The sequence below is a fragment of the Cydia amplana genome, chromosome 6 (assembly GCF_948474715.1).
Source record: "Cydia amplana chromosome 6, ilCydAmpl1.1, whole genome shotgun sequence".
Classification (NCBI taxonomy): Eukaryota; Metazoa; Arthropoda; class Insecta; order Lepidoptera; family Tortricidae; genus Cydia; species Cydia amplana.
In genome coordinates this window covers 17,179,018-17,203,628 of record NC_086074.1, presented here as the reverse complement: position 1 = coordinate 17,203,628, position 24,611 = coordinate 17,179,018, and the positions used below count along the sequence as shown (strand labels likewise).

General features: G+C 37.9%; 4 protein-coding genes across 4 annotated transcripts in view; 2 read left to right on the top strand and 2 right to left on the bottom strand.

Annotated features, from left to right (window-relative positions):
• Nucleotides 1-5,843, bottom strand: part of LOC134648996 (23 kDa integral membrane protein-like) — a 43,284-nt gene extending 37,441 nt beyond the window's left edge. Inside the window, exons 1-4 of the mRNA XM_063503684.1 lie at nt 5,306-5,843; nt 4,705-4,893; nt 900-1,082; nt 52-273 (exon numbers count right to left, since the gene is read on the bottom strand). Of these exons, the coding sequence (XP_063359754.1) occupies nt 52-273; nt 900-1,082; nt 4,705-4,893; nt 5,306-5,365 (654 nt within the window). The 5' untranslated portion in view covers nt 5,366-5,843. The remainder of the gene's footprint in view (nt 1-51; nt 274-899; nt 1,083-4,704; nt 4,894-5,305) is intronic.
• LOC134649163 (uncharacterized) overlaps nt 1-8,894 on the bottom strand; it is a 194,956-nt gene extending 186,062 nt beyond the window's left edge. Inside the window, exon 1 of the mRNA XM_063503877.1 lies at nt 6,058-8,894. Coding sequence (XP_063359947.1) covers nt 6,150-8,894 — 2,745 coding nt within the window. The 3' untranslated portion in view covers nt 6,058-6,149. The remainder of the gene's footprint in view (nt 1-6,057) is intronic.
• Nucleotides 8,895-9,212: 318 nt separating this feature from the next.
• LOC134649003 (ADP-ribosylation factor-related protein 1) lies at nt 9,213-14,732 on the top strand. Its single transcript, XM_063503691.1, has 5 exons — nt 9,213-9,417; nt 9,502-9,672; nt 10,222-10,303; nt 10,967-11,138; nt 14,488-14,732. The coding sequence occupies exons 1-5, from the start codon at nt 9,325-9,327 to the stop codon at nt 14,579-14,581; spliced, it is 612 nt and encodes a 203-aa protein (XP_063359761.1). The 5' UTR covers nt 9,213-9,324; the 3' UTR covers nt 14,582-14,732.
• Nucleotides 14,733-14,804: 72 nt separating this feature from the next.
• LOC134649007 (AP-1 complex subunit gamma-1) overlaps nt 14,805-24,611 on the top strand; it is a 57,989-nt gene continuing 48,182 nt past the window's right edge. The window contains exons 1-3 of the mRNA XM_063503696.1: nt 14,805-15,007; nt 17,327-17,388; nt 22,740-22,881. Of these exons, the coding sequence (XP_063359766.1) occupies nt 14,949-15,007; nt 17,327-17,388; nt 22,740-22,881 (263 nt within the window). The 5' untranslated portion in view covers nt 14,805-14,948. The remainder of the gene's footprint in view (nt 15,008-17,326; nt 17,389-22,739; nt 22,882-24,611) is intronic.

The following is a 24,611-nucleotide window of genomic DNA, read 5'->3' as shown; positions in this document are numbered from 1 at the left end:
AGGCATAAGGTTCACTGATGGACAGTTAAGATTGTTGCTGTTTATACTAACCTGCAACACAGACGCGACCAGCGCCGTCATAGCCACCAGCATCAGCTGCTGTCTAGCGTACTCATGAAGCGGGTTCCCGCAGCCCTGCTGGAATATAGCGCTGTGGTCAGACACGTAGGGCTTCTGAGCCAGCGTGTCGAGGATGCCCTTGCCTGTGCAGGATACAGGGATGTTGTTGGTGTGGAGAAAGTCTCCTGGGCCCGTGACGCCGCAGCACTGCATCTGGAATGGGAGAGTATTTTGTCATTTACTGGAAAATTTGAAGTTGAAGATCCTCAATTCGGGTAACTGAACTGATCGACTTATTTTAGTTTCTTAGGATGGTATTCCACCTGTCGAATTTCTTGGTCCAATGCCATTGTGTCTCTCTCTATCATTAAGCAAAATGTGAGACGCAATAAGTACACATTGTACAAAGAAATTGGATAGGTGGAATACCACCCTTATGGTTTATAGTGGGTAGTGGTAGTATTATTCGTGATAATTGTGTTTTTGTAATGGGTAAGAGGAGTTGCATTAAATCTACAATTGCAATGATAGTTTATAAATTGCCAGTAACCTTATTAAAATTCGAAAGGAAACTCCAAGAATCGCATTTATTTATTATATTGAAGTACCTCGACAATATGGCCTGAAATCCTCCATGTTTGCCATGCATGCAGAAGGGATGCCATGTTGGCCTTAATCTCTACGCAATTCCAAACCACCAAAGCCCACAAGAAACAGGCAAAATGGATTACCTAATAATCAAAACACAACTTACATATTTATGCATTTTACAGTTCAGTGACATTGGCCCACACGAAGCAGGCAAACTCGATCACCGAGATCGTACCTATACAACTTACATCTTTATGCAGTTTATCCCACCGCAGCAAGTCATATGAGCTGTCCTCTTTGTTTCCCAAGGTGTACTGCAGATAGGACGCCATATTGGTCTTGATCTCCAGGTCCACGCCATCCCAAACAACCATGGCCCACACGAAGCAGGCAAACTCGATCACCACCACTAGGATTATCAGGATACCGGTCTGGAATTTTATAACAGTGTACCATTTACTTTCTTGTGATAAACTTACTTACAACTTTTGTATTACGTTTTTTCGACTCAGAATTACGAGGACTAAGTAGGTATAGATTTTTTTTTTATGTCCGAAATATTTTGCCAGTTTTATGACGCGTTTACACGTAAGTACCTAAATTTTTTTGTATCGACGGTCAAAAACTGACTCTTAAGAAAACTCCTTGAAGAATTCGTTTTATAATTTATTTTATGAAACGGCCCTAGTACCTACCTAATATAGCAGATGTACTCATATATGAAATTATTCATAAAGTGAGTGCGATGCACAGAGATTGATATCAAATAGATATCACATTTTTCCTTTCTGAATACGCCCCTTAACTGCCCAAAAGCAAGCTATGTATATTAAAGGTAGGATACACTGAGAGAAAAACTAACAAAAATACACTTATAATTACAAAAATAAAACTTAATCCGGGGACAAGGAGAGTCAACTAATAGGAACAAATTGACTTTTGCAATTTCTATTAGTTGGATATACAACTTCTATATTTGTAATTTGAAGTATGCAAGAGTAATATCAGAAACTATGAAATTGTAATCACAAGTATGCATTTGTGATACCCGCAACTGCTGGTTTTGTTATTCCGAGAGGTGCTTTAGCAATATCGGAGGTGATGACGTCATGGGTGAAAACTAACCATTTTGTAATTCTGAGAGCGCTTTAGCAATATCGGAAGCGATGACGTCATGTGTGAAAACTAATCGTTTTGTAATTCTGAGAGTGCTTTAGCAATATCGGAAGTGATGACGTCATGGGTGAAAACTAACCGTTTTGTAATTCTGAGAGTGCTTTAGCAATATCGGAGGCGATGACGTCACAGGTTTTACTAACTGTATTGCGATTCCAAGCTAGCTGTTGTTATTCTAGAGATAATGACGTCACAGGCAAAAACTAAACTGTTTGCAATTCCACCGCCCCAAGCACAGGTGCGCCGCGAGGGCATGTCGGGCGCGTGGTAACTACCCGTCTCTATTTCTGTCTGTATGAATAAAAATGCAATTGGTAGTATATCTCTGTGCTAATAGAGGCACTATAAAAGTTTGTCGAGATATTGTACCCATTCCTTTCTTAATCATACAGTCAGAAAGAGACTAGTAGTTATTACGCGCGCAACATGCTCTCGCGGCGCACCTGTGCTAGGGAGATAGGAATTGCAAACAGTTTAGATTTACCTATGATGTCATTATCACTAGAATAACAACAGCTAGCTCGAAATAGCAGAACAATATTGTATGTATCTTTAAAAAATATACTCGAGACCTGTGATGCTATCACCTCCACAATAATCAAGGGTTTTATAATGATTTAATAAGATTTTTAAATATTAAAAAAAAGGTAATTATAAACAGTGATAATTTTGGAATCACCGATCTGATATTTAATCTTATAGGTCTTTATAAAACCCGTAGTTTTAGTGGTAGGGTGAATTCTACTTAAAGAAGAGATAAATGTCATTATTTATTATGTAAACATACAGTCATACACACGTAGGAATACAGACATAGTTATTATAAACATTAATGATTATAGATTACACTAACTAATACATCTAATGAAATTTCGTTGTCGCTGTTACACACACACAGTCATCATCACGGGCCTTTCCGTCTATTGCAGACGATTAATGCATTGCTGTTAAGACAACGGGTTTGGTGACTGTGGAGGCCGATGCGTGGGCGGCCCCCCCCCCCCCCCCCAAATTTTTGGCAGAGAAAGCTCATGAAGCATGCCACCTGAGGTTTCAGTCCCGGTTTGCTTTCTGCGACACCTTCTGCTATCTAAGGCATTAAATCAGGCTTGGTCGCATATCCTTCTCCCCTCCACAACACGCTTGCGCCATCCATCACGGTCTTCAGCTAAGGCTTCCCAGGCATGGTGGTCGATTACAAATGCTGACATGTCATGTCTCGCTTAACACAGTCTTTAAAGCGCTGCATCGGTCTTCCAACGTTCCTTTTAGCATACGCAACTGCACCAAGCAAGACACGTCGAGGTCTAGAGGGTTCCCATCCGGTGCACATGCCCCAGACACCGCAAGCACAGCTGCCCAGTCTTGCCGCTCTTCTTAAACACACACAGTAGGTCGCGGGTTAATATGTTCATGGCGCACAATATATCCTAAATTTATTATTTAACTTCAGTATATTTTAAACAAAGAAGACACGAGACACGCCCGACACAGCACTAACTCTAACCAAATGAACGAACGAATACTAAGATGGCGCCGCGTTGTGTGCAGTGCTGCCAACATTATAAACGTAGGAATCAATGGCGTTTTGTTAAAAATATTAAATTCATCCTTGAGTCAACTCTATTTTGTAATCACAGCAAAAGCTGTGTTAGAAAAGATAGGGTAATATTTATTTAGGTTTGCAATATTTATAAAACAAGTTCTCTGGAATAACATTATATCACTTGAAATAACAATTCAGTTGTTTAAATTGCGACATTACAAAGTTTACTGGTATTTAGTAGATATACTTGTTGTGTTTATATTCTTTGTTGTATCAATCACTAAACTAGTTTTGTAATGCCTACACAACGAATGTTACTGATTTTAGTAAAATTTACTAACCTCATTTAGCAATTGCAGTCAAAATAAATGTAAACACAACAAATATTTTTTGTACGTATCAAAACGTTCGTTGTGTTGGTATTACAAAACTCGTTTGGTGATTGGTACAACAATGAACATAAACCCAACAAGTCTATCTACTAAATACCAGTAAACTTTGTAATGTCGCTATAGTAACAACTAAATAGTTATTTTAAATGTGGTAATGTTATTCCCGCGAACTAGTTTTTTAAATATTACAAAACTATGTAATTGAGACATTTACTAAAATCATAACTTGAAATCACAGATGCTTTTTCCAAAAATCGAAAACTTAATTTGTAAAATTCGGAGAACTTTAATAGTAATGAAAATGGATTGTAACAAATACTGAACTTTATTTAATGCTCCATTTACTAAAGTCTGTTTGTTGAAATTAGATTTAGGATTACTGAGGTGTTTGTAGAAATAAATAAATTTTACAGAAACAGTGAAACTTCCATAATTATAACTAAAACTTCATTTTTTCCGCCAGTACAGAACTGTTTTTTAATTCCTGGTGATGATTTTTCTCTCAGTGTAGAGATACTATAACCTATATATGTCTTATCAATATGACCAGCAAATAACCCGAATTTTCATTCATGATACTTGGTAACAATTTGCATGGATTACTTTGCATAATATGCAATATTCAATGCAGCCTTGGTCAAGATTCAATTTTCTACACACGCAATCTACCTAGGTATGTAGCAATTGTATTAAATAAGATTGAATTGATATCGTATTCCCTTTCATAATATGATCTAGTTTGCTTTGAAGCATGAAAGTTCGTACTATAACAAGTATGCGTGATGGTATCTACTGTCTACTTATTTGATATACTTACGTACCTACCTGTTGTTTCAACGTCATAGATCAGCATATAGCTCTCGATGTCTTTATGAGGCTTTTGTTATATCATTTTTACAAGTAATAGTTAGGTACAAGAAACTATGTGAAAATACGCACAATGGTGACATGAATTTGATGCATAGACGTAGCCGTCCTCCAACCAATCCAGGCTATGGAGCATGTGATGATGGCCATCATCAGAAGCAGGATTGCAGGGTATTCCACATTCACCCCTATGAAGTGCCGGTAAATGAAGAGACGATATAAAAGCCAACCGCTCACTCCAAACAGTACTACTGCTGACATCTGTGGACAAACCGAGGGACTATTTAGTTACTTGTGAACATTAACCGACCGAATTCAAAAGTCGACATACGCGACAAGCTTTCCAGTTCTAGATTCCTGTTTACTATGATTACTAGCGCCACTAAAGTTCGTCATGTGTCATGCTTAAATTAGTCCGATTCAATTAATTGGAAGGAAGAAGTTTAGCGAGCTAATTCTTCAAAGTAATGACTGAAAAAAGTGTGTCATAGCAATTGATCCCACAATTAATCACTTAACCTTATCATAGTTTACATTATTCTACTGAATTAACAAAAGTTTTAACTGTAAACATTAGTTTTGCCAAGCTGTTGTTATGACTACGTAGCGAACTACTTATAACGGGAACGGAGTTTCCCCGTTTTTCAGTAAAAAACTTATAAATAACACTCACTGCGAATAGTACGTTGAAGATAAGCACTAGGTACTTCCAACAGTTTGCTGAGATGGCCATTGTAATGTAAACAAATCCCTTCACATGTCAAGTAATGTTTGAAAGTGGACTCATAACAAAGAGCCCCGGTCGTTCCACCTCACGGATTTGTTTGTGTTCTGTCGTTCTGTCTCTGCGTGCGCGCCCACGGAACGAACGCCGACTGTGCCGAGTGATGCAACTGAACCGCACTTCAGAATTAACCATTCGACATTTATCTTGATGAACAACAATCGTCTTATCGCAATTTACTAAAATCCAATGCGTATCGACAAAGTTCTGAGGAAACTAGTTACTCATCAAAATATCGCTTATCAGACTTCAAATGATAACGATGTATACAGGTGTACTTGAACGGTTGATCTAACCTAATTCCTGTAGGAGATAACCTAGAGTTTAGTTTGAAATGTAGAGTGCAGGCAAGATATTCTTGGCCCTGCGACATGAATGACATGATACATTTTCTATTTCCGTGGCACCGTTGGCGGTTTACTTTCGCTACGTCAGCTACCTACGTGCCTCGTGTAAATGACTTACAAATTATACATGACGAGCCCATCATGAATAATCCATTAAACATGGAATATTCTGGATAGAGGCCTGAAGGAGACTTACGTTTTAAACATCATACTTATATAATAGTTATCACACATTTATTTTATTGTTACTTTACAATAGTTTAGGCGCTATGTTTTTTTGCTGACTGTACTAACCGAGGCACATACACATAGTTCTCGTAAATGGTACAGCATTGTCTAATACAGTAAATAAGATAATAACATTAATCATATATCGTAAAATGCATTCATTCATATAAATCACAAAAACACAAATCTTTCACTAAAGCGTCGGGCATGGTTTGCATTCGGAGTTTCCCAATCAGATCATCCATCTCTTCCTTAAGATGGGGACTGATAGGTCCTGCTTGATTTGCCGTACGGATCATAGCCCTCGCTTTATCAGGGAGTCGTTCTTGCATCGCCAGAATAGCCAAAAATGCCCAGCCATCTGCAAGCATTGGCTCCAAATCGACAGCGGCAGCGCCCCAACGTTCAGCCCGGTATCGATCTCCCATTTGAGCGTATATACGCCCAATCAGGAGAGCTGAATGGCCTCCTGGAGCTATCTTATGGCAACGAGCTGCTCTCTGCAATGCTGCGCTAGGGTTAGTGTGAAAAGTTCCCCACGCCGCTCGCAAAAGTAAAACTGGACATTGCTGTGCTCCTGCTCGATCCGCTTTCAGATATGATGCCTCGCAGTCCTCATCCCAACCTTTAATACACGCTAAGCAACTGGTCTGCATCTGTGAAAGAATGGCACATGGACCAAATCTACTGATAGCATTTTGTATCATTTCTAACGCCGCGTCATATTTTTGTCTTAGGAGAAGAGAGGCCGCACGAATATAACACACATCGATGCTAAATTTACTGTTAAAATTATAATGCGCTCCTCTGTTAAGGCATCCCTCCTCCACGCATTGCAGCAATCTCTCAGTAAAATTATAGCATTTTAAACAGAGGAAGAATGCCGCCGAAATTAAAAATGGGTCTGTGACTGCTATTACAGTTGGAATCCAAAATATTTGCTCTTCTCCAGTTGTCTGCACCCAACGCTCGTAAAACTTTTTCCATTCCCGCGGTAGCACGAACGCTTTTCTCATATTCTTTGCAGCTAAGAATGCTGCATATTGATCGCCAATATAATGATACAATGTGTGTACAGCTGCCCAAGATATTGCATTAGAAATTCCGTCAGAGTTGTCACCCTTTACAGCTATTCGTAAAGCAGCACTTGCACTTGCATTTGCCTCTGGGCCTTTGTCGAATTCTTGTGCACCAAATAACCACAATAAATATTTATTCTTGACCTGAATATTTAGTGCTCGTAAATAGTAATTTCTAGCCTCTGAATCGTTTCTTGCTTCAAGGCATACTAGAGCTTTAGACAAAAGGGATCTGGGATGACCTTTTGTAGCTGCTACTAAGGTTTCAACGTTATGATTAGCCAATCTCGTGTCTCCAGCTAATCGACATCTTGATGCAGCATAAGGCGCAGGGGGTCGAAGTGGAGGGGGTCGCGGCTCGAACGAAGCTGTTACAGCGCGCCTGGCCGCGGCGTGCTGGCTTGTTACTGTATCTTGCCATTCGAGTGTCGTACAATCACCTGGTGGAAACTGCCTTATCATCATACGCACACGCATCATCAGCCGGCTCGCCGCTGTACGCTTTATGCTTTGACCCATACGCACAGTGCCTCGAGTCGCCAAGACACCTAACTCTCTGTGAACCGCTAAAGCTCCACAATCTTTCCTTATTTTTCGAGCATCTACTGATGGATCTTCTGAAGGCGCTTCCGGTGGGAAAGTATTAACGGGAATGTGCGGTCCTTCACCAGGTGACAACCCTAAGGTATTGAAAAACCACGACAGTTTCGTTTTTGGCACGAGTGGTTCCATTAAATCGAATCTGAGAATAATGTAGGCGCAGTGGCCATATTCATCTCTTAGAACAGGATCCGCGTCTTGGCGAGCACTGGTCGCCTTAGCGCTAGTAGGTGGCAATTCCAACAGAGGCCCGCATTTTGGTAAATCATTTTCGTTATATAACAATAACCTTGTGCTGGTCGTAACTCCGAATTGTGCGGCTTCCAACAACACGTTTGCATTGATGAATCCCATATATCGACTACGTAATTCTAGTTTTCCAAGGTTTGGCACTCCAGCCAATTCAACAAAGAGAGGGGATGAAACTCTAGTTCGCAATAGTAATGGATCTACTAGTACTCGCTGCATGGAATTCCAGTACACTGATCTACATTCTGGAGTGTTTTGGACTTCCAAATCTGACGGTATAAATACGTCATCATGTGGCACATTGAATTGTGTATTAGCTGCATACCCAGCTTGGCTGGCGGTTGCCCACACAGATTTCGTAGCAGACCGAGAGCTTAAGGACTTGCCAAAATTTACAGCTGCAGTTTTAAGAACTTCATCGAGACCAACGGCTCCCAAAAACACAGTTCCATCCTTAAATGAAGGTAAGCAGTGCGCAGAAACCAATGTCATAAGAAGAGTGCTTTTATAACATTTTGAGTGAGTCTCTGAATGCACCGTTACTTCAACTGATAACCCTATATCTTCACCGGTATTTATTAATACAAGAGGCAAAGTTACACATATTTTGTCTGCCCCAAGTACCAAAGGAAACAAGTCTACTGTTCCTCCGGCGCGATTATCTCCGTGTGACAAAGGGTCTGAATCTTTAGCTCCCTTGCTTCCAGACACTCGGAGCAAACATATTAATGGTTGACTTGCAACTAACTGCTGAATTTTAGGTTCCTCAATGTTTATCGATAAAGGAGTTTCTAGTGTCAAATCAGCATGCCATTTACATTCAAGCAGAATAAATCCATTGAATAATACCATAAAAATATATTCCCCAGCACCCAGCGGTGTACCCTCAAGAATAACAGAACACTTTAGTCCTTCATGAGATGATAAGGTAACTGAAGAAGGAAATGTGGAACTGGATCTCAATCGTGATTGCATTTTTAACTAATGCAGTGGTTTCAAATCTTAATAATTAATAATAATCTAGTAAATTATTTAATCTCATTATCAATAAAACTGAACATTCGCCAAAAGTACAGTTTGCAGTTTTCATTTATTGAAGTTGTCAAGTTTAGCTGCCAATAATGTAGAAAAAAAACTAGCTTGCAAATAGGTTTGTTATACTACTCGTATACGTTAGAGTCCGTCCGTCCCTCCAACGATGTATGCGGCTCACCGACTTGACCCTACATCGAAACGCAGCCTTATGTGCAATAACTAAACGCAATTTGACGTTTGCTGTCACAGTCACGGACGTCAAAGTGACGTTTTGTGACACACAGATGTTTACACGTACCTATTTTAATTTTATTATTTTATAGGACAGTAAATAAATATATAGTAACGATTAACTGAAAAATGCTACAAAATGTACACGTTATTACATGGATTTTATAAGTACCTGGTCCAGAAAGACGAATACTGCGTATTAATATTAGGTCTTGACAATGCAGGGAAAACGGTACCTACTCTTTAGCTCTATCTTAGTTAAAAAAGTTATTTGTGTATGTTAAGATAGTCTTACTGAGATTTATTTTGGTTCCAGACTTACCTTGAAGCCACAAAAACGAAGTTTACAAAGAAGTACAAAGCCTTGAACCCGAATAGAATAACCACGACTGTTGGACTCAATATAGGAAAAATAGATGTTGACGGAGTGAGGCTAAACTTTTGGGACCTTGGAGGGCAAGTGGAGCTTCAATCTCTGTGGGACAAAGTAATTAATCCTTTATATTAACCACTTTTACCTGCAAAACATGTACAATCTCAATGTGTTGTCCTTTAGGGTGGTATTCCACCTGTCCATTTATTTGTCCAATGTGTATTTGCGTCTCACATTTTGCCTAATAAGAATGTACGCGATGCACATTGGACAAAGCAGTTATTCAAGAAAATAGACAAAAAATGACCCCCCCCCCCCCCCTTTATCTCCGAAACTACTGGGTCTAAAATTTTGACAGACAGGAAAACATTACAAATGGGCAGTCAAGCGTGAGTCGGACTTAATTACTTATTTTTTGATCCACCCCTACAGGTTTTTTATAGACTTTTCACTCACATTTCACAAAAAAAAATACATTGTTAAAAATTGTGTAATGTACGGAACCCTTGGAATGCGAGTCCGACTTGCACTTGGCCGGTTTTCTTTAAATGTCCCGATCTGAGTCCCCACACTTATGGCAACCCTATATTAGTAGCCTATATCTAAAGAATATCTAAAGAAAAACTATGAAGTAAGTGTAAATAATTTCCTTTTGTGTTTCAGTACTTTGCTGAATGTCATGCGGTAATCTATATTGTAGATTCTTCTGACAGAGAAAGGATATCTGAGTCTAAGGAAACTTTCGGTATGTATTATAAATAAATGTGGTTATCAAACAATGATGACAATGCAGTTATCATGTCTAATGCAAATATCATGTCATGCTTAATTACAAAATTAACTGTGTCAACATGAATAAAAAACCATCTGCAGCACATACATTTAAGCCTAGAGTCCAGTATACTATTTATAGTTGGTCAAGCAAATCTTGTCAGTAGAAAACGGCGGCAAATTTGAAAAATCGCGGGTTAGCAACACCACGTTTGAATTGTTCGAAAATCGCGTGTCATTTATATCTTATCTGTGGAAATGTTTTGTTTACATTTAATTGTTGTTTGATGTACATTGCTGCTTTTTGTTCGTTTCCTAGGGATACCATACTTTAGTTTGCTTTACATCTTGATAGACTATAATTGGGTACTTTCCTACTAGTCAAATCAGCTTCTTTTTTAGAACTGTCAAAACGATTTGCAAAAAGGGAATTTGTATGAAAACGTGTGTAGTGACGTCACGGTCAACTCGCCTACTTTTTATATTTCTATCTGATTTATTAAATAGCAATTGTGTTTAAAAATAACTTCTATCTATGTTTTTCTAAGAATTATCTGGTGCTTTATTTCGTGCACGGTGTGAAATAATTTATTTTAAGTAGAGGAAAGTACCCAATACTGATTGTTTTTTTTTTCAGACAGAATGATAGCATCAGAACAGCTATCAGGGGTCCCTCTCCTAGTCCTGGCTAATAAGCAAGACATTCCAGACTGCATGGGCGTACATACAGTCAAACCTATATTCAACCAGAACGCACATCTCATTGGCGCGAGGGACATCATGCTTATGGCCACTTCCGCGCTCACTGGGTATGGGTTTGATACAATAGTTAACTTGTTGCCAAAAAAACACTCTCATACAATAGAAGTTACATTCTCACTTTAAACAACATGCTTAAGTTATATCATAGAGAAATATAAGTAAAGAAAGAGTGGTAACTCCATACATCAGTACTCTTACCAAAACGCGAGTATTTCGTAGTCGACATCAGATGTCGCAGCAAACACAAACTCTAGCTTGACAATTTTCAGCTCATATTATAACCGGAACCGGATCCACCGGAACTCTATTTTTAACTCCTTCAGCTTATAATATTATTTGTAAATTGTTTTAGTAGTACTTTTTTCGTCAGTATTGAAACTTGTGACATCTGGTGTCAAGTAGCGGTACTGATAGTTCCACTACTTGACATTAGATATCGACTACGAAGTCTACGAAATAACTCTTGTTTTGGTCAGAAAACTGATGTATGGAGTTACCACTCTTTCTTTACTTATATTTCTCTATGGTTATATTAAACTTGGCATGAACATTTACGTACCTACCTAGCATATATTATATGTCTGGATACTGGTAAGTATTAGTTTTCATTGCTAAAAATTGTTATACAAAGAAAATAGAGCAAGTTGAGCATAAATTAATACTGAATAAATATACATATGTATCCGCCACAAAAGTTTCCAAAAACTCAATCAATTTAAAAAAAAAATTTAATCATCGAACCTGCTCACAAAATTTCAAAAGAATCGGTTGAGAATTACGACCTGTAGTGAAGAACATATTATTATACTAAAGCATTTTTGCCGAAGCTGAAACGGAGACCTTCGCTAACGCTCGGTCAGAAACGAAAACCCTCGCTAACGGTCGGTCAATACGTAGTATGGATTAGTTAGTCATGGCCATAAATTAGAACAGAATGATGACATTGATGACCACTTAGATTGAATGAATGGTATGTTAAGCTCAATCTATAATAGTTATGTTTTAAACGTAAATTATTGCAATGAATCATAGTAACGGCGATTTGCGATACTTGGTAAATTAAATACCTTATGTTAAAGTCGTAACGACCATTATCGAGTGTTACACATAAACAGGATAAATTTAATAACATATTGAAATACAACGAGTATAGAATTCGAAAACTGGATATGGTAATCCGTGACCTAACTTGCTTATCTAGTTCTGAAAAAAAGAAGTCAAAAGGAATTATTGTATGAAAAAAGTCATTATTTTTTACCAGCTGAGTACCTAAACGTTTATTACGGACGTTTATAATGATTTATTTAGGACGTATTTAGCAGATGGCGCCATCATAGCTTGCCCTGTCAAATTTGACACAATTCTAGGGATAGAATTGTGTCAAATTTTTGTTTTTTTAATGCCTTTGATCCCAGCCCTTTAAGCCAAATCTCATACAAAAAGGGGTAAGCTATGATGGCGCCATCTATGCAAACCTTTGACAGTTGCCAACCTCATTCAAGACGCGACGGTCGTTACTAGGTCCCATGCACACTGTCGTTTCCCGCCAGCGGCTAAGCCTGTCCAAACTAACTCAGCTTTGATAGAACCAAGGGGGAAGTGCCTCAAGTGCTACTGTAGACGTCATACCTTCATAGGAATATTCCCTTTATGGTAGTACCGCCACACTTTTTCACTGCCTTCTGTCTGTACACGTACAGAGACCGCTTGTTCTGACTGTATTAAATTTGCAACCAAAAACAGACTAGGTACACCATCAGGGCCGGATTAACCCTAAGGCAGAGTAGGCAACTGCCTATGGGCCCCGCCTAGGCTAGGGGGCCCCGCCTCGTATAGGGGGCCCCGGCGGCCGCCAAAAAAAAATGTGTTTCATATGGCCAAAATTCATAAATATTTTTTTATGGTACCTACTTATACCTAATGTCCAATATCAGTTTCTCAGACACACAATCATCAAATGATTATGTAAATTATGTTATTTTATAGCTTTTAAAGTCTGTAAATCGAGCTCGAATTTCAGGCTCCCGAGGGCCTAAAACCTCATTAATGAAACTTCGGCCCTCCGAGTAACTCTTGTATGACACATATATTATTGTTGAGTAACATTTGACGACTGGTTCGTATCAGAGCGCTGCTTTCTTACAGCTCGACCTTCGGCGTAGCTTTTTAACAAATATAAACATTGATTTCAGAAGCTTAGCCTTTTGCCTCGCATGAAAGCTCACCTCGCTGGTTATAAGTACGCTTCGGGCTTGTTAAGTATGTGGAGATTGCTGAGCTCGACCTTCAGCCTCACTTTTTACCTCAATTTTCCTTTTCCTCTACCAAATCTCTTCTTCAGCTTAGCCTTTGGCCTCGCTGCGCCAAGCTCGGCCTGCGGTCTCGCTTTTTAATACAATGGACAATAATGGACATTGGTTGGCGTCTGTTATCTAGCTGAGCTTATCCTGAAGCACGGCTTTGACTTCGTATGAAAGCTCGCCTCACTGGGTACTTTTAGGCTTTTTTAACACGCTTTCACAATTTTTTCAGAAAAAATTTCGCGCTCGCTGCGCTCGCGATTTTATTGCTTTTCCGATTTACCCTGTACTTACATGCTAGTTTGACTTGTTAATGAATAATCATTTAAACACATATAAAATATTTATTATTAGGTTAATTTTAATCATGTGGCTCATATGGTCGGACAATCGCTGTTCAGCCTCGCAAGGAGGAATCGGCAAAAACTAATATAAAAAACCTTTATGTCCACGCAAGAGCGAAAAAGACATCGTTCGGCTTGTTCGGATCGGCTCAATCGACACCTGAAGGTTCTCATTACGCAACCGCAAACTTACTTCCCTGTACTGAACAACTGAACTTAATTTATATATGCAGAATTAACTGTAAGGGGGCATTGCACTGCCTAGGGGCCCCGACATGCTTAATCCGGCCCTGTACACCATGACAACTGCTACTACTCGTGACGAGTTTATTTTGCCGTACTAGTCGTGACGAGTTTATACGTCCCTCGCGTTGAAAGGGTTAAGCACAAAATATTTGCGACGCTTAAGACTTCGTCATCACACAGGCACTTTTTCCGCGCGGCGCGTGAGCGGGGCGTGAGCGTTTTATATGTAAAAGCGGCGCGCCCCGCTCACGCGCCGCCCGGAAAACGCGCCTGTGTGATGAAGCCTTTATACGGCAATGCGACGCGCCTATTACAATAATGTTTGCAATGCACGAGTTTATGCAAATAAATGTGTCGATTTCATTGTTGTTAACAAAAGGTACCACATCGTCGGTTGTCGATAAAGGTGACTTCCTATTGCAGCTTTATCGGCAATAATGCCTTAATAACCACTGACAATAAGTTACCTTTTGCTTGAGAATGACACAAATTATAATTTTTTACAGTGATGGAGTCGACGAGGGCATCCGATGGCTAGTGGACTGCATCAAAAGAAACAGCGAGCAGCGCCCACCGCGCAATCACGACGAGAATTTATGAAATCATTGCGACACCTTATCCATAACAAAATTATATACACTGCTCGGCACCGCGGAATATTAACGAGTTTTCCTATTAAGATAATGATGCGGAGCGAACCATTGTTTTGTACATACATTATTGACATTGTAAGAATAAAAGTTAAACTGAACGGTGTCTGTATTGCTGTCCTTTTTTAGTGATAAGTGTACCTTTGATAAGAGATAGTGTAATTACTAGATATTTGTGGGGTATCTACCTACTACCTGCAGCTGATAAAACACTGTGATAACAGTACAGTTTGCACTGTTGTGGAATTGTGTTGTGTTTGTGAAATGTTGATTTTTAAGTGATTTATAATATCTGAGCCTATCAAATTCAGAACAACATGGCTTATCCGATGTATGAAGTCGATTGGAGTGTGCTGCCGCCAGAACAAAATAGAAGGTGCGTTCTTATTTTATAATTTTCATAAAACAAATAATGAAAATACAAGTTACAAAATTAAGCAGTTTATGGCAATTTCGATATAAATACAAATATTATGGCAAGGACGAAAAAGAGATAGAAAATTAGGTATCTGACTGCTGAAAAGTTTTCCTTTTCCACGTTGCGCTTACTTTTCCTTTTTCCAGTCAAATCAAGTCCAAAATATATTTTAATGACTTTGAGCAATACAGAATTAGGTCTTTAAATTTAATAAAATATTTTATGAATTTTTACTAAAGTTTTAAAGCTTTAAACGTGTTTTTTACATACAAAGAAACTAATTTGATTATCAAATTGAGGAACGTCATGCGACGAGTCACGGCGGCCATGTTGAATTTTGTACAACGCACAGGGAAATGTCAGCTGGCGAGTGCCGTATTATTTCTGACTTATTTCTGAAACTGTGATAAACATTTCGACGGAAAATATAGGATAAATATTATCTTGTTTACACCAAGAACATAACTCATGTAGTCATTATGAGATGGGTTTATAAAAAGTGAAATTATGACAGAAGTGAATCAAAGGTGGCATGCGATTTCTCTCTTACATTTTTATAGTTTGTGACGGATAAAATGCTATTATGCTTGACTTTTTACTCATAAATTACTCTTCAGTTTCTTTGGTTTTGGTATAAAAGTGCTCAAGTGATAACTCGACGGTTAAGTGTGTTTATTATCTGAAACCGAAACAAATTGCCTTCGTCAAGATTTATTTTCCCCATATTTCGTGATCCCTGGAGAAAAGCTGAGTGAAAAGGATTATCATTATAAGTGTACATGATGAACGGCTCCGAATCCGGGTAATTTGTGTTTTTGGTTATATTATTAGTTATCAATTATCTAGTTTAATATGACACGACTACTAACTATATCAAACTAGATTGGTTATTGGTGTGCACACATTCTCCATGCACTGATCTCCCAGCTATTCTTACATATTAACATAACTTAAAATAAACCTTCATATATTATATTCCTACAACTTCTCCACATAGCTTTGTGGATACTCTTGTAAAGCTTAAGAATTATTTTGTTTGTATCAACTGCTTGCCTCTTTTGTTGAAAAATCGAACTAAAGAATTCAAGCAAAGCAACTAGTTTTACTAGTTTCAAAGTAAATATGTATTGCATTTGGCCAAATTGATGCAGAGGTTCAGTCAGAGGTAGCATAGGTACACGAGTTTACTTTTGTATTTATAAGTAGGGATTAGTAGGAATTTTTTGTACCTATTCAATAGTCTTAGTACAGGAAAGATATTACCAATCACACAATTGATCCTAATTGACTGCAATGCTATCTATCAGGTGTCATTGCAGGGTCCAATATAAGCAGAGGTCAATATGCAATTATCTTACAAATTATTGATAAAGTTACTTCGGTACTGGCTACTGCTTACATAGTTGACATACCTAACCGAACCAAACATAGTACCTATTTGTATATATGTATATTAATCTAATACTTCGATGGAATGCTTGTCCTTATACCTGTTCTTTTAGTTGTTTAAAATAATGTAAACAAAGTCACATGACTTGGTCATTGAACCTTTGATAAATAATAAAAAGAGTAAATAAATTTATTCAGTATGCTCACAATATTACTTGAAGCTAAAACACTTAAATTAATATCATAACTTATAGCTAATATCCTATGATTGGCTGAATATATGGTGTTTTGAATCTACAGTATTATCTCAGTGGCTGTCATTGAAATTTACTTCTTTCTCATCCGGCCTTTGTTCTGATTTTAACATCATCAGTACCAAGCGCCCCATTTCTAATACAAAATGAACCGATTACCGGATTATTGGCACTGAAACTGTTAAGTTACATTATGAATAATCTTAAAACAGCACTTGTGGAGTTCTACCTGACAGAGTTAAATTAAAGATGGAAAATTTTGAAAACTAGTAGGCTATATTTTAACATAAATTTGTAAAGAAGGCCTACAGCGTCATCAGTTGCCATTGTCTAAAATACATACATTTACAATAATATTTTTGACAACAAACAGACACAGAGAAAAGCTTTATATTCAAAAAGCCGACTATGTCAGCATACCCTACCATTCTATGGTATACTTAGGCTCATGTAAATCATAATAAAATCAGCCAGCAATAAAAATCTGGCATGTTTCAGAATCACTACTTGACTGATAATAAACTGTGTAACTTCAATCTTTCATTTACTAACAGGAAGGAAGTGATTAATTAAATCCATAGCAGTAGAAAATTAGTCTTCCTTTAGATTTATTGTATGATTTTTTTTCCCCCAGGTTTAACCCGGCCTTTAATATTGCAACCATAAAGCAAGTGGTAAATGAGGCCATTGAAAGAGGTGAGTAAATTCAAGTGCCTAAAGGCCAATACACACTAAATACGTATGCAGCAGGGCTTTAAGCGCCTAGGCGGTCTAGCATAAGTTGCGTTTTCGCGTGCGACTCCATACTTGAAGTCGCGCTTAATGTATGGAGTCGCACTCGAGAACGCAACTCATGCTAAACCGCCTGATGTAATGTATGAACTTATATGTCAGCTGACACACCGCATGGTTTGTGAGCGCGTCAATGCAATTCCAAACATTACAAGCTACGTGTGCACGCCCGTGGCTACGTAACGGGCTGGGAGCCGTTCTGCATTTCGCATTTGGGAGGCACCCCGGAAATCACGGTTTCGTCTATTTATCTCTATCGCTCTCGAATATTCGATCTACGGAGAGAGTGAGAAGGAAGAGTCGAAACTTCGATTTTCGCGGTTCTAGTCTTAGGAGCCAGCTTTCTTGCTTGTAGATTTTATACTAACTTTGGCGAAACTTACAACTCTTATAAATATTCATTACTAGCAACCGTAGCTACTGTCCGCGTCTTTGTGAACTTCTTTACAAACGTAAAAGTACAATAGTTCATACAATTAGGGGATGATTTCGAGATCAAAATGAATACATTTTCATTAAAATTGAACAACCATAACAAACATACAGTCATACAAGGGTAACAAACATACATTCTTAATATTAATGACACGTTGTTTGCCTTATTTAAAGTGGTCAAAATAGTCTGTTAAAAATCTAAAAATAAACATTAAAAACATAAATGTCTCCCATTGTCCTATTTTAATTGAATGTAAATAAAACATTTACTATAGGACTTCATCCGTGGCCTATAAATCAACTGGGGCATGTAAAAACAATAGCCCAGTGACATCACCGCGCTGAAATACCTTCGACTTGTTATCAAAAGCTGGGAATCGCCTTCTGTTAAACAAACTTACATTAATCGCTGCCTAAATTTGAGTCTGACAAAAACACCTATTAATTTGGACAAAGTGAGTTAATTAGTTTAACCCATTTAGAATTTAAGTCATGAAATTATTGTAATTCATCTGCAAGGCAGAATTAGACAGGTGGAAATCGGCCTGTTTCGAGAAAAGTCGTCGACATCTCTTCTAAATACCTAAAACTGGTATGGATGTGTTCCTCGTGATCTCTAGAATACGAAATGACCGGTTTTAGTTTATGGAGAGGGGGACGGGTCGAAAAAAAGGGGGGCAAAGATGGCGGCCGACCATTATTGATATTTGTTCACATCTTGAGTCCTATGGGACCGATCGGTTCGTGTGAGGTGTCGTTTGAAAGAGTATTAAACGTGCTATTATTGTTTCATAATAACCGTAGTCATAACTGTAGTCGTTTACAAAATATTTTAAAATATTTGATTTTATACCGTGCATGGATGGCATAAGTACTGATTAAATATGCGCCTAACTCAATAAATTACAACAATACCGCAATTATTTTATTACAAAATATACGAGACATTTCATTAGCTTACCAAAGACATAAGTTTTATTGGCGTATGATATTATATAACCAATTAATAACGAATTTTGTTCAGCATGGGTCACTACGCACCGTCACGTAAATGGCGGGCGACCGACGTAAACTTTTCATTATTTCTCGGGTTCTATTTTATTGATCAATTGCTGATAGGTACCATTTGAAAGGTTATTAAACGTACAATAAATGGTTTCTAATAGCCGTAGTCATAACTTTAGTAATTTACAAAATATTTTAAAATATTTGATTTTTTTACCGTGCATGGATGGCATAAGTACTGATAAAATATGCGTCTAACTCAATAAATTATAACTTTACTCCAATAATATTCTTACAAAATGTACGTGAAATTTCATTAGCTTTCCAAAAATATAAGTTTTATTGGTGTATGATATTATATAACCAAGTAATTACGAATTTTGTTCAACATGGGTCACTAAGCGCCGTCACGTAAATGGCAGGAGATCGGTGTCAACTTTTCATTATTTCTCGGGTTTTATTTTATTGATCAGTTCGTGATAGATACCATTTGAAAGAATATTAAACGTACTATAATTGGTTTTCAATAACTGTAGTCATAACTTTAGTCATTTTCAAAATAATTGAAAACATGATTTTTTACCGTGCATGCACATAAGTACTGCTAAAACATGGTTCTAACTTAATAAATTATAACTTTATCGCAATTAATGTATGTATTTACAAAATATACGAGACATTTCATTATCTTTCCAAAAACATAAGATTTATTGGTGTAAGATATTATATAACCAAGTAATAATGAATTTTGTTCAGCATGGGTCACTGCGCACCGTCATATAAATCCCAACAAACAATTAGGCGACACTTAGCACATATTTTCTTACCTAAAGACAGCCTGGCTCTAGAATAGCTACATCTATAGTCTTAGTTTACAGTTTACAGGCTCTGGTGAGATAAAAGTGTTTAAAAGGTTCATCTAAAGATTTAAGATCTACAGTAGCTGTTTTGGGCGCTATATTGCATGTTAAGCTGCTAGTATTATAGCTTATAGCTCAAAGTGAATTGAACAACCTTAACATCTATATGAGTAATAATCTGCAATTTGCACTTAAGTTTCTAAACGTGTGATAAAGCCTTCTACTTATAGCTTTTTATATCGCAATCGCTACTTAACTCTCTTGTATGACTTACAGTCGAACAGAGAAGTTATGAGTCGCTATTATAGATCTAAGATCATGTAGTTACAGACGAGCGTTATTTAAATACCGTAGTACATCTTATAACTGTCAATAGAGTCATACTTACAAGCTAAAACTACAATGCCAAACGCCAATGAATCAATAGGTAAGCAAAAACTATAAATTAGACCGTAAAATAAAATAGTAAATAAATATAATATAGATAGTTTACTCAATATTGACCTTATCTTACTATTACTATACTTAAAACCGGACTTCACGGATAGTTATTATGTGGACATACGCTGCTACTCAAATAGTAGTCACTTATTTTGCATCCTGGAGCGTGCGGCGACAAATATCTCTTTAACGCCACAAGCCTCAGATCTCACTAAAAAGGTGATTTTAAATTATTAACTACGGAGTGGGTTTGAAAACGTTTTACGTGTAGACGCGTGAGTCAAATAACAACACAGATATTAAGTACTTCATATGCAGTGGTTTTGCAATCATGAAAGCTACGAACTTAACGATGTTATGAACCTAGAACTGGGCTTTTGTCAAAAGAGTCAAACTATACTTAAGTTTCCTGTGATAAAAAAACAAAACAAACAAACCATCATTTATATCGATATTTTATCATTTTGGATACCTACATTATAAAATGTACTGTCAAACAATAATAGAATGCTGCTGATCTACCAGGCGCTCGCCGCGCCGTGTGTTTGCTTGCTTGGCGAAATTGGTCCTGGCATACCTACATATATGTTTATAGTTGTACGGTAACTAAACAATATTTTTGGAAAGTTAATAAATAGTTTGCTGATTTTACTCTAAAAATTTCACGCTATATTTACTACATTATCTCTTTCTCAAATTATTTCAGTCACTAAGCAAACCTCTAAGGTAAAAATTAAACATTTTCTTTAATATTTTTAAAATGGTTATTTTGGGCCTCAGATTTCAAACAATCGAGTATTCACAGAAAATTTAATATGCTTGCAAATGGTATCCACCATGTATCAGAAAAATAGAACCTGAAATATAATGAAAACTCAACGATGGCCGGGCTCCATTTACGTGACGGTGCACAGTACCCATGCTGAACAAAATTCATGATTACTTAGTTATACAACATTATAAAGCAATAAAACTTATATTTTTGGATAGCTCATAAAATTTCCCGTATATTTTGAAAATATTTATTGCGGTAATGTTATAATCTATTGAGTTAGAAGCATGTTTTACCAGTACTTATGTCCATGCACGGTAAAAATCATATATTTTCAATTATTTTGTAAATGACTACAGTTATGACTACGGTTATTAGAAACCAATTATTGTACATTTAACATTCTTTCTAATGGTATCCATCACCAATTGATCAGTAAAATAGAACCCGAGAAACAATGAACAGTTGTGGTCGGTCGCCCGCCATTTACGTGACGGTGCGTAGTGACCCATGCTGAACAAAATTCATCATTACATGGTTATATAATACCATACACCAATAAACCTTATGTTTTTAGAAAGCTAATGAAATTTCTCGTATATTTTGTAATAACATTAATTGCGGTAAAGTTATAATTTATTGAGTTAGACGCATGTTTTGTCAGTACTTATGCCATCCATGCACGGTAAAAAATCATATATTTTAAAATATTTTCTAAACGACTACAGTTATGACTACAGTTATTATGAAGCAATAATAGCACGTTTAATACTCTTTCAAACGACACCTGAAACGAACCGATCGGTCCCATAGGACTCAAGATGTGAACAAATATCAATGCTGGTCGGCCGCCCACATTCCCCCCCTTTTTATCGACACGTCCCCCTCTCCATAAACTAAAACCGGTCAATTCGTATTCTAGAGACCACGAGGAACACATCCATACCAGTTTTAGGTATTTAGAAGAGATGTCTACGAAAATCGTGAAGGAGACGACTTGTGTTTAATTTAACGCCAGACTAAATAAGGCTGTCAACTAATGCTCGAATGTGACTGAATCGGCGGTGGCAGCCGGCAACACCCTTCTTTAATCATAGCCTTTGGTACCTAACACCCACGCTGAACGTACAAAGTAGATAGATACCTACTTATAGAACCTCAATCTAGCGCGACCGCCCACGTGTGTCCTTTTCATGAATCCCAAGAGAACAAACAGTATTAGTGCTCGCGATCAAAGATCAGAATAAACACAAGGACAATTTATGGAGAGGAGAATTACTTATTTTGGTAGTAATTAGTCTTTTCTAAGCAACGATGGTCTGAGATTACCTACTAGGGGAGACCGAGGTAGGTTGACACAACGTCTATTTTGAGACATCTATAACTGTTATCGAGGTGGAACTGGTCCCTCAATATGCATTCTTGCCTTAAAACGATTATAAATACCGCAAAATTCCTACCTCTGTTTTAACTCACCTCGGGCACCCCTAAACCTTAACAAAGCTTACTTTCTCTAGGTATGGGCGTGCATTTTTAAAATAGTTATCTCTACACGTATAGTTAAGCTATGCTTTCTACTTCAAATGTGCCTTCTTTAGAAATTGCGTTGTATTACTATTTTCATAACCTACTCTTATCAAACTTTTCTAACCTCACCTTCCTAGCTTGTAAGTAAGCACAACAATGCACTGATCAACGCTTCTCTATGTGTGTGCCGTCCTTAACAGTCGCGCCGGTTTCAGTGCGCATGCCCACGCCGACCCGGCTGCGGGATCTCATCAGGCAAATCAGGGCTGCGCGTACGGCGGCGGAAGAACGGAGTGTGGTCAACAAGGAGTGCGCCTATATTAGGTCCACTTTCAGAGAAGAGGATAGCGTTTGGAGGTGAGTTTATTGATGGTACCTATAGGTTGTGGTCAGAAGTGGTGAATAACTCTGGTTGACAAAAGGCGCGGGTGGCCAACCGTGCCAACGCCGACCCGGCTGCAGGATCTCATCGGACAGAGTTAACAGCGTGGTTAACAAGGAGTGTGCTTATATTAGGTCCTCTTACAGAGAAGAGGGTCGGTTTGGAGGTGAGTTTAATTGGTATAAGTTATGTCCAGATCTGTGAAACAAGCCTGTTTGCCGCAAGCCTGCTCAAGTGCGTGCATTTCATTTACTGCGAAACGCATAATGTTATCGTACATTACACAGCGCGCAAGCTTTTGGCGAAGATCTGGACGCACCAATAGAAAAGTAATACCTGACTGCTGAATTTCAACCAACATACGTCTATTCAAGGTCTGATAAAAAGAAACGGCGGTTGTGTCGTACTTCGTAGATACAATCGTAAATTACAAGTGGATTTTTATTCCATTGCATCAATAATATAGAATAGCCAGTAGAGGCTACAGGTACTTATTATGATCACGTAAGTATTAACAATAACTAATAAAGAATTATTAAAAGCGTAATAAACTATAATCAGAAACCAAATTGGCCTTTGTTCGAGAAGTTGTACCCGATTTCCGGATGAGAGGGGGAAAGAAGTACCTACATATATTTTTTACGTTTAAAATGACCCAAGAAAATCTTGAGACAAATAATTATTATGTATGTGAGAAACGAAGAGTCTCTAAGGGAACGGAGATTGGCAGCAGTGGCAACTAATAGTATGGCTCTTTTTCTAATAAAACAACACATTCTAAAAAAACAGCTTGTGTCTTCAACGTCCAACACTCGGCAATTTTCTCTTCACAGTGTGACTAAAAATAAACAAGCTTAGCGAAGTTTCCGTAAACATATTTTTCAAATACAGGGGCTCCATAACTTACCGCATAAAATCCTTGAGCGTCCTTTATTGCGCGGTATAATGAAACCGCAACGTAGACTTAACAAGCTGAACAATTCACAAAAATCTCGTATACGTCGTTGAAAGTGCACCAGTATAAAACTGACATCCGTTACGCTTTGTTTTTAAGAATTTCGCGGTCAGAGGGACGAATGGACGAGCGCACTGACGAGTATACAAGATTTGTAAATTGATGTGGACTTGGCATCTTCCAGTCTAGGTTCATTCGGATTCTAGGTTCTATGGCTAGACAATATCGTGTATTGTCTAGCCGTGGTCTGTGTATAGTGTTGTTTACATTACACGATCGAGATTTTTCTGCAGAAAACTGACGCCTTATTTCTTTTCGGAATTAAGTTGTGGATCTGGATCCGAATGCCATTTACCGGTTACTATCAAAATATTTTAAATAAAGTATGTCTATGTAGTACTTACGTACTTAGTAACGCGGAGACAATAAAGGTTCTGTCACACAGGCGCGTTTTCCGGGCGGGGCGTGAGCGTTTTATATGTAAAAGCGGCGTGCCCCGCTCACGCCTGTGTGACGGAACCTTAATTGTAGAATTTAGCTCCCCCAATGCCTTCCAAACGTTTGAGTGGGGTCAATTTCGGCGATATCAACAGCGAGCGGGAATGAAATTGCCGAGTTCCGATAACACCAATAATTGGATGCCATGCCATTTGAAACGAGGGACTCTCACCCAGATTACAACGATATCAAATGCATGTAGATAAGATGTAGGTAATTATGGTTACGCCTATATAAAATCTTTACTAATAT

Excerpts from the sequence above, each read along its gene's own strand:
- LOC134649003 (XM_063503691.1), top strand. The coding sequence starts at position 9,325 with ATGTACACGTTATTACATGGATTTTATAAGTACCTGGTCCAGAAAGAC. Across the intron at positions 10,304-10,966 it reads TGAGTCTAAGGAAACTTTCG|ACAGAATGATAGCATCAGAA; the intron begins GTATGTATTATA and ends TTTTTTTTTCAG. Across the intron at positions 11,139-14,487 it reads GCCACTTCCGCGCTCACTGG|TGATGGAGTCGACGAGGGCA; the intron begins GTATGGGTTTGA and ends AATTTTTTACAG.